This window comes from Saccopteryx bilineata, chromosome 10, assembly GCF_036850765.1.
Source record: "Saccopteryx bilineata isolate mSacBil1 chromosome 10, mSacBil1_pri_phased_curated, whole genome shotgun sequence".
Classification (NCBI taxonomy): domain Eukaryota; kingdom Metazoa; phylum Chordata; class Mammalia; order Chiroptera; family Emballonuridae; genus Saccopteryx; species Saccopteryx bilineata.
The window spans coordinates 8,161,761-8,171,356 of record NC_089499.1 but is presented as its reverse complement, the minus strand read 5'-3'; the positions used below and the strand labels follow the sequence as shown (position 1 = coordinate 8,171,356).

The 9,596-nt window shown below is 59.5% G+C and overlaps 1 protein-coding gene across 2 annotated transcripts in view; it reads left to right on the top strand.

Annotated features, from left to right (window-relative positions):
* Nucleotides 1-1,227: 1,227 nt before the first annotated feature.
* Nucleotides 1,228-9,596, top strand: part of NBEAL2 (neurobeachin like 2) — a 29,125-nt gene continuing 20,756 nt past the window's right edge. For both annotated transcript variants that reach the window (XM_066246014.1, XM_066246013.1), the window contains exons 1-4: nt 1,228-1,508; nt 9,108-9,196; nt 9,268-9,396; nt 9,495-9,576. In XM_066246014.1, coding sequence (XP_066102111.1) covers nt 1,458-1,508; nt 9,108-9,196; nt 9,268-9,396; nt 9,495-9,576 — 351 coding nt within the window. In that variant the 5' untranslated portion in view covers nt 1,228-1,457. The remainder of the gene's footprint in view (nt 1,509-9,107; nt 9,197-9,267; nt 9,397-9,494; nt 9,577-9,596) is intronic.

The window sequence follows — 9,596 nt, the reverse complement described above, 5'->3', positions numbered from 1 at the left end:
AGGAAGAAGCAGCAGCCTAGGGGTGATGGTGGCAGTGGCCCAGCTGAGTCAGGAGGTCTCTGTCCTGTCCACGCTGTCCCTGGCTTCCCAGGTAGTCCTAATTTGGCCCATCTGGGCCTCAGTTTCTTCTGTAAAACAAAGGGATGAGACAGCCTGACCTGTGCTGACATAGTGGATAAAGTGTGGATCTGAAATGCTGAGGTTGCAGGTTCAAGATCCAATGCTTGCACAGTCAAGGTACATACAGGAAGCAACTACTATGAGTTGATGCTTTCTGCTCCTACACCCTTTTCTTTCTCCTCTAAAATCAATAAATAGGCCTGACCTGTGGTGGCGCAGTGGATAAAACATCGACCTGGAAATGCTGAGGTCGCCGGTTCTAAACCCTGGGCTTGCCTGGTCAAGGCACATATGGGAGTTGATGCTTCCAGCTCCTCCCCCTTCTCTCTCTCTGTCTCTCTCTCTCCCTCTCTCTGTCCTCTCTAAAAATGAATAAATAAATAAATAATTTAAAATCAATAAATAAAAATCTTGTTTAAAAAATCAGTAAGTTTAAAAAATAAATAGTCTTTAAAAAATAAAACAAAGGGAAGAAAACGAAAGATGTGAAGCAAGCGCTGAACCCTGGAATGGAGGGTGCTTTCACTAGAGCACCTAGGAAAGCTTCCTGGAAGAGAGGACCTGCAAGGATTGGCTAAACCTGCCAGGGATCTGCCCAATTGATATAGGGCACTGCTTCTCCCGGTTATTTCAGGCTTGTTCCGCTCCTCTCTGAGCCCCATCCTGGTCCACAAACAGTAGATGCAAAAGAGAGGCACTTAGGTCATCCTATAAAGCGCTTAAAACAGTACCTGGCACGTGTTAAGACCAAGCTGTACAAGTGGTCTTCATGGTTATTGTTATCATGACTTGTTGAAGGACCACGGACACTGCCCATGGCCCGCAGCCCCGTCCCGTGACCCCGCGAGTCTTTCCCTTGCACGAATGGTGGCAATTCCAGCCAGGCAGGCAGCAATCTGGGTAGCACCCAGGGAAACTCTCGAATCCCTGACCCCAACACTCATCCGGAATCAGGTTGGCCCTTCCCAAGGCATTGATTGATAGGAACGCGGCCTGCGGAGGGCGGGGCTGTGGGGCGCCCTCCTGGGCCGCCCTGACCTCAAGCTCCGCCTCCAGCCCGGTGCCCCGCCCTTTCCACGGTCCCAGGAGAGGCGGGGCGGCGGTGGCCGCAGCTAAGTGCAGGAAGCGGGCGACGGCCGGTCGGGAGGAGGAGCGTGCAGATTTGGGTGGTTCAGCGCGGCGGGGGCCAGTACTACTTACCCCAGTAGTACCGCGCCGCTCCGCCCCGGAGTGACGCCCTCCGCCCATGGGCTTGGCCGAGGGCAACCGGCGGGCGGCGCGGAGGAGGAGGCGGCGGCGGCAGGTGGCGCGCAGCTGGGCCGAAGCCGGGCCGGGCCATGGCCGCCTCCGAGCGGCTCTACGAGCTGTGGCTTCTGTACTACGCGCAGGTGAGGCCGCCCCGCCCCGCGCCCGCCGTGTCCCGGCTCCGCGCGCCCCGCGCCTGCCGCACCTGCGCCCCGCACCACAGGGGCCGCGGAGATGCGCGTGCCGGGCACGCTCAGGCTCCGCACACACGCGGGCGTCCCTGGCCCGCCGGTACCTCTGGCACTTATTCTTGGGGGACTACCCTCGCGGGCGCGCACCTCCTAAAAGCTCCTCGGGTGGGGACCGCGCAGCCTCAGTGGTGCCGGAGGAGAGGGACTTGGACTGATACGGCCCCGCACTTACTACCCCTTTTACAAATGGGGAAACTGAGGCCCGGAAACAAAATGAAAGATTGGCAGGGTCGGGAGGAACAGAGAGGCTTAGTTTGCATTAGGTCTTGTCCCTCCTGTGGGTGTGGCCCCGCTGGGTGGTCATGGCCCTAAGGTCTGAGAGTATACATTGGGGGTACTGCCGGCTGGACTTGACGCAATCGGACACCACCCTTAGCCAGAGAACCAGCAGCGACGAGCTCCTACCTGACCCCAGGCAGCCCCACCCGACGCCTGGGGGCTGGATCCCAAGTCCAGGCAGAAGAAAAGATCTGCCTTACGTGCAGAGCTGGCAGTAGGGGGGTGAACTAGGAGGGATGTTTGAAAGGGATGGGAGGATGCCCTTTCCTCCTGAGCTCTCCACCTTGTCTCAGAGGCTACCTCAAGTAAAGCGGTCCCGGAAGGTGATTGACCCAGATGTCTATCAGAGTTGAGAAAGTGGTGTCCCCCAAACTCTGTGTCTCATGTAGTAGGCCCCCACTTTCCTTCTGCATCCACCGCAGGAAGGAATCTCAGGATAATGCCCCCCTCCCCTTCACACAGCACCAGCCTTTTTCCCTGCACCTGCCTGGCATCATGCTCCTGGCTCAGGTGTGCCCTGGGCACAATGGACTATTGTGTGCCCCTGATCTCGTCACTGGGGGGAAGTTCATGCTCAGATCATCTGGCCCGCTGTGAAGAGGCTGTCCAATTGTCTCCCAGAACTGCAGGCCAGGTCTGGAGCCCCAGGGACCTGGAATCCAGGCCATAAGGGCCACAGCTTCTTGAGTCCACGCAGGTGGTGAGAGGTCCAGGCCCCTGGCAGGAGCCAGTGCATGGAATAGGGTCCTTCTTTGGTGTGACCCAAGGCAAGCTCTTTACACCTCTGAGCTTCCCTGTCTGTAAATTTGGCAGAGCCCTAGCCTCAGGAGTGGACTCTGCTCTGCAGAGGGGTAACCAGTAGGGCTGGTCTAGGCCAGAGAAGGCATGGGGTGACCCCATTTTAACCCTCATTGTGCTTGCTACTTGACTGCTCCCCAGCCCCTCACTCGTCTCATTGGGTTTCCTCATCCCAGCCTCTGTCACCATCTCCAAGGGTTGGTCTTTGTGACGGAGCAAAGAGTCCAGAAGGGAACCTGCCCCTGACCCTCATGACCCTGTGGTCATGGGCAGGTTCTTTTTCTTTTCTTTTTTAATTGACTGATTTTAGAGAGAGGAAGGGAGAGAGAGGGGGGAGCATTCATTTGTTCTACTTACGCATTCATCATCACTTCCCATACGTTCCCTAACCAGGGATCGAACCTGCAACCTTGGTGTTTTAGGACTACACTCTAATGGACTGAGCTAACTGGCCAGGGCCATGGGAAGGTTCTTTGTCCTCAGTTTCTTCACCTGTGACCAGGTGGTGAATCCAAGGGATGTTAATGGTGGGTCTGCAGGCTGAGGGCCATGCTGCTAGGGGAGGCTGCCTCCTGCCACCCCTTCTAGGTGACCTCTGCAAATGGTCAGCCCCCCTGTTCCCTCAGGAGGTGTTTAGCACTTATCTGTGCTGTTCCCCCACCCCCAGGTCCTCCCCTCACAGGACAGTATGGGGCACAGGCTGGTTGGTTATATCCTCGGGTGCCTGGACAGGCAAGGGGCAGGCAGCCTGGGGTCTGGCAAACAAATCCAGGATGTGAGTTTGAACGGGGAGCCAGGCAGGGCTAGGCTGTCTGGGGAAAGGAAGCTCTGCACTGCCTTCCTGCCCACTTGGTGCTGCTCCTGCTCCCGGAACACTGTCCCCACCCCTCTGTGCTGGCTCCCAGGGAGTGGTGGCTCTGCTGCTTGGGGCCTTGCGAGGGACCAAGTGTGTGTGCTTGGGGGGGGGGGTAAGATAAAGTAAAGAGCTGAGCGGATCCAGGGTATTAAGAGACCCCTGGGCTGTCCAGCTATGCAGCCGGACGGTTTCCCCAACACCTGTGCCCCTCCCTTCATCTGTGTGAGCTGACATCAGCTGGCAAACCTGTTTCCCCAGTTGTGGGTCTTGGCCCGCCCTGGGGAGCAACCCCCTTTCTGCCCTTCCTGTCCCCTCACAGATCCCAGATTCAGACCCACCCATTCCTACCTCTATGGACCCTGCTCAGCTGGGGGCTGCCAGTAGGGGAAGGGGCTGGGGGTGGCCCCTGAAGGAAGAAGAAGGGCCACATCATTCCGTCTGAGTCCCTCAGGGCCGTTGGTATGACCCAAAGCAGGGTACATACCAAGGTCAGCAGACAAGTTTGGGGCAGAGTCCAGCAGAGCTCCAGCCAGAGCCTCCATCCTGTGTTCCTTCACACAGGAATGACCTGGTCCTGTGGGTAGGAAGCCTCAGGTGGGTCTGCACAAGCTGCTTCTCCACATGGAAGCTTCCTCCCTCTTCCCCAAATCAAGCTGGACCTCATGCCCGGGTGACCCCATTTAAACCCTCATTGTGCTTGCTACTTGACGGCTCCCCAGCCCCTCACTTAGCAGGTGCTCCCTGGGTCCGGCCGAATGGCTGGGCAGGGGAGAGAGCCGCAGCAGTGACCAATCAGGAGAGCCGTGCCAGAGGAGGCTGAGCCTGGGCCTTCAGGGCTGCGGGGACAGAAACAAGCAAGAAAATGACAGCAGCGTGAGGGGGAGGCCTGGGGATGGGTGGGGGGCTGTCTGGAGGATTCGACCCACCAGGGCTTCGCCAGTGAAGGGTTGGGAAGGGGTGAGAGGGTAAGGGGACCCGGGACAGTACCCAACAGGCTGGCAGTAGGGCAGCATGTAAACATTATGCAAACGAGTGGCCCCCTTTCCTCAAAAGCCCCCCAGTGAAAGAGAGCGCTGAGGCGCACTCAAGGTCACAAAGGTCAGGGTAGGACAAACATTTAGGTTACAGGAGGGGAGCCCAAGTTGAAGTCTCCAATTTTGCCATCGAGAACTCAGGGTTCCAGGGAGATCAGGTCAGAGCTGGAGTTGCCTTTGCTCTGCCCACACCTCCCTGGTTCCTCGCCCGTGGCTGATGACCTCATGGAAACCTGGTCAGGCCCTCTGCTCTCACTGGGACCTTAGCGGGGCCATATGCCTTCCGGTGCCTCAGTTTACCCTCTTGAAATGGGAAAAAGGAAGGTGGAGTAGCTCGGGTTCCTTCCAGATCTCAGAGGGCCAATCAGGGTTTCCTCCTCCCTGACTTCATTACCAAGGAATCTGAAGGTAGTGGGACTGAGGTGTTGGGGAGAGTAGCAGAGCTCAGGGTTGGGGGAGGGGCTGGTAATGCCTGCAGTTGTTATGGCAACTGGGAAGCTGATGTGGAATTGTGGGGTCCCCATGGAAACAGGGTCTGTTACTCTGGAGACCCTGGGAGGAAATTCCTGGTTTCCATAGTGATAGGACAAGGGTAAGATTAAGCCCTGGGTGAGGTGTTAGGGAGACCAGAAGATCCACCCCTTTCCAAATCCCCTCCCCAAGTAAGGGCACGATATTGGCCCAGCCACTTGGGCACTTGGACCACTCCCCTCGGTTGTCCTTGCCCCTGACAAAGTCCCCATCTTCCTGCTTGGTCTCAGGTCCTCCAAGTCTGACCTCCAGTCCTGGTGTAGTCAGAAGCCACCTCCAGGTTGGCATTGCCATCCCCCTGCTGATGCTGAGTGGGGAGACGCCCACTCCCCAGGCCTGAAGGAGGGTGCCCTAACCCGACCCCACCCTGTCCCGTCCTCTGCCTGCCTCTTGAGTATGGAGGTGTGCACCAGCACCCAGGCCGCTCTGACTGGGACAGTCCCCACTGTGGAGCTCTGATCTCTCCCTACCCTGCTCCCAGCTCTCCCGGGCCCACCGAGATACTCCCGTCCCACCTGCCTGGGACAGCCAGCTGGGGCGTGGCCGCCACCATGAGGTCTTGGCTCAGCCAAGGTCTGCTGCTCATCTGTCACTCATTGAAGTGGGCAGGAAAAGATGAGTGTTGCCCTAGAATGCCAGGGGCTTGGAAGGCAGAGCCCCTGGATTTGGGGGTGAGTTCCCACTGACCTGACCATGTGCTGGTGGGTGGTAGAAGAGCCTTTACCATTTAAGCAAAGGTGTGGTTTTAAAGAGGCAGCTGAAGTGCAGAGACTAATTCGTGTTAAGTCACAAGCTACCAAGTGTGAGCACCAGGTCTGGACTCCAGAACCCGTGCCCTCAACCACATTGAGTCTGGCAAACACATCCTCTGAAGCACCAGAGAGGTGTGGGTCTTGGGGACGGTCTTGGCTCTGAGGAGGAGCATTTAGGTGGAGGAAACCCGGAGAGCAAAGCACACGCAGACCCGAGGGCGTGGGGCGGGGAGTGATGGCCTTGGGCTGGGGCATCCAGTGAGCATGGGTGCCAAAGCTGGAAATGAGGAGGGCAGCACCCAGGCAGGGCTCCCGCTATGGGCAGAGGCTGTGGACTAGCCCTCAGCCTTGTGGAGAGGTGGGTGACTGGGCGACGGGTGGTGTCGGCAACCGGTGAGTTGTGCCGGTGCACTCGCTGCCAGGTGTTATTTAAGGAATTTCACTGTGGACCCGAGTGAGGTGGTTTCAGGGCAGGGATGAAGGACTTGAGATGAGGAGGTCTGGACCCGAGTGAGGTGGCTTCAGGGCAGGGATGAAGGACTTGAGATGAGGAGGTCTGGACCCGAGTGAGGTGGCTTCAGGGCAGGGATGAAGGACTTGAGATGAGGAGGTCTGGACCCCTAGGTTCAAACCCGGGGCAAGGCAGGGCTGGTGTCAGGCTTGGGGTAGAGCAAGCAGGTCTAGGGGCAGCGTGGTAGCAGGCAGCTCAGTGATCCCTGCCCCCCTGGCAGACAGCCCCACGCCCCCATCCACACACACCGCAGCCACCTGCCCTCAGCGCTCCCAGGTGACCTCACAGAGTTCTGGGGAAGTGGCGGTACCATGCCCACCCAGGAACCGTTTGGACCTAACTAGCCCTTGGGAGCCTCCAGCCCCCAGCACGGACGGAGTCTCCCCAGGCTGGTGGAACACAGAACAGAGTCCCCACAGGGCTGCCTCTGAGACCCCCTCCTCCCAGAGAGACTGACCTTCCCCCTACCCGCAGCTTTCGCCCCTGCCCAGGGCCCTGGGGAGGAGTGCGTCTGCTCCTGACCTTTTTAAGGGAGGGGCATGGTTGGGACCCTGTCCCAGGCAGACTGGGGTGGGGACGGGGCTGCCCGATGTTCCTGTTCAGAGCTGGAAAGGGAGGGAGGAAACCATTTAGGCAGAACCCCTGAGAGGAGTGAGGAGCCCAAGGAGCACAGCTGCCTCTTCCCTGCCCTGGACTCCTCCAAATGCAGTACTGCCACCATGCTTGAGGCGCCGCCCCAGCTCTGCTCCGCCTCCGGGCCGGCCTCTGCAGGGGCTCCCATACCCTGAGCAGTGCAGGTGAGCCTCAAACCACAGGGCCCAAGTTGGAGCCAGGCTGACGCTTCTTGGGAGAGGAAGGGAGGCCCACAGAGGTGGGACAGGCAGCTTACCCATTCCCCTGCCTGGTACTGAGCCTTAGAGACCCCCTCATGCGCCCTCCACAGCCCACGGACGGTGCTGTGATTGCCTCGGCCCTGAACCCAGCCCAGCCTGGACCTGCTGGAAGTTTGTATGACTGGGCAGGCCACCATGCGTGTGGGTCTAGGGGTAGAAAGCAGTTCAAGCCACGCAAGTCCGGGAGGGTGACAGCCACGGGGAGGATGCAAGGCTCCTGCTTAAGTACCAAAAGCCCAAGTTAACAGACAGCACTGGGCCACGGGATGGGCAGGGAGGCTGGGGAAGCAGGCCCTGCTTGGACTAAGGGTCTGGAACGCTAGGCTCATCCACTGAGCCTTTATCTTCTGGTCAGGATGGGGAGATAATGTCAAATTTGGGCTTCAGGACTCCGGCTTGGTCTGCTGGGGTCAGGCCCCCTTCCCTGGAGCTCCCTCAGTCCTGACCTGAGGTCTGGGATGCACAGGAGCTCAGAATGAGCCGTCCACTGAGGTCCTGGCGCCTGGGGAGAGGCCTTAGGCTGCTGGGTGCTGCCAGTGATGTGTCCCTTGCGCCTTCATCCTTCTCCAGTCGAGTTCCTGGCCCACCCCTCTGCCCCTGGGAAAGAAAGGCGTCTTCTGGGCTCTGCTGGTTGGGGTGGGAGCTTCAGATGAGGCCAGCACCGAGGGCGAGAAGGCAGGACGAGAGGAGTAGCTCAGGCCCGGCCAGGACAGGCTGCCTGCCCTGAGAGGCTTTAGTTTCGGGCAGGTTAGAGCTGGACTAGGGCTTATTCAGGTGTGTCCCTGGAGCAGAGAGACCAGCAGGGCCAGGTGAGGAGGCCAGGACATGGGAGGGGGACAGAGCAAACACATGGATGAGTCCTCCAGATAGTCCCCTGGGCCTGAGGCCTTGGACCCAGGTCAGGGAGCTTTGGGTGCCTTGAATGGAAGGGACTAGAGCGGTTAGGGTCAGAACCTGGGCTTCGATCTGCCTGCCCTGACTCCAGGCCCCCACCTCAGGCTCATAAAATGAGTCTCAAGTCATTAAGCTCCCACCCTGCCCCTTTGTGCTCCAGGCTCCCCCCCTGGTGCTGGGCCAGGTCCCTCACAGCTTCTCTTGCTGGGCCCTGGGTGCCCTGGGCCCCCCTACATCCCTGCGGTCTGCCGGGAGGAAGCGGCCCTCCTCCCCCACCGTGACTCTGCGCTTCCTGCCCCGGCTGGGGTGGGAGGGGACGTTTCCCGTTCACACCCAAGTTTCCCTGTCGGCACCCAGACTGGGGCTCAGCCACTGCCCCTTTTACCATGGAACCAACTCTGGGGCCTGGGGTCCAGGTAACCAGCCAGGGTGGGTGGAGGTTCCCAGGGCAAGGTAGGACATTCTGCCGGAACGTGCGGGGATGTATGTACGCTGGGGTCTGCCTGGCTGACGGTGCACATTCATCTTGGCATCTAGAGTCAAGAAAGTTTCCTGCAGGTGGTAGCCACTGAGCTGGGAGAAGGTGGCAGGCGAGACCCCAGCCCCAGGCCTTGGGTCAGGGTTGGCTGGAGGGCCACAGCCATACCCCAGGCATGTACACACTTAAGCCCCTCCCCTGCTTGTGTCAAACCTGCCTAGGTTCCCAAAGGTTAGAGAGGTGGGAACAAGAGGCTGGACAGCAGATGGGGGGCCCGGGAGAGGGGTCAATATGTACAGCAATCTTCTAACGCTGACCTTCCCACTTCCTGTCCTCTCTCCAACCTCACTGCTCTGCTTCCACTGTCTCCCCCGTGTCCACCTTCATTGATTCCTGTCTATGTTCCCTTACCCCCCGCGGCCACTGCATCCCTCTGCCCCCTCCGTCCCACCCCCAAACCTGCAGAAGGACCTGGGTTACCTGCAGCAGTGGCTGAAGGCCTTTGTTGGCGCCTTCGAGAAGAGCATCTCCCTCTGGTCTCTGGAGCCACGCAGGTGAGGCAGGCACCACACGGAGGGAGGGGAGACTGTGGATCCGCAGCCCCCAGTGACCCCTCTCCCTGCAGGCCGGAGGAAGCAGGTGCAGACGTGCCGCTGCTACCGCTGGACGTGCTGCATGTGCTGGCGGAGCAGCTGGACGCCGGGGACCTGGAGCAAACCCTGCTGCTGCTCAAGGTCTTCATTATCCTCTGCAGGTGGGTCCCTGTTGTCCCCAACGCGGGGGAGCGTGGAACTGTGGGCCAGAGGGGGCACTGGCATACTTCTGTGACCTCTCCCATCATTCACTTTCCAGGAACCTGGAGAACGTGGGAGCAGGCCGGGGCCAGGTGCTGGTGCCCCGGGTGCTGGCACTGCTGACCCGGTTGGTGGCCAAGGTGAGGTGGGAGGTGGGCTT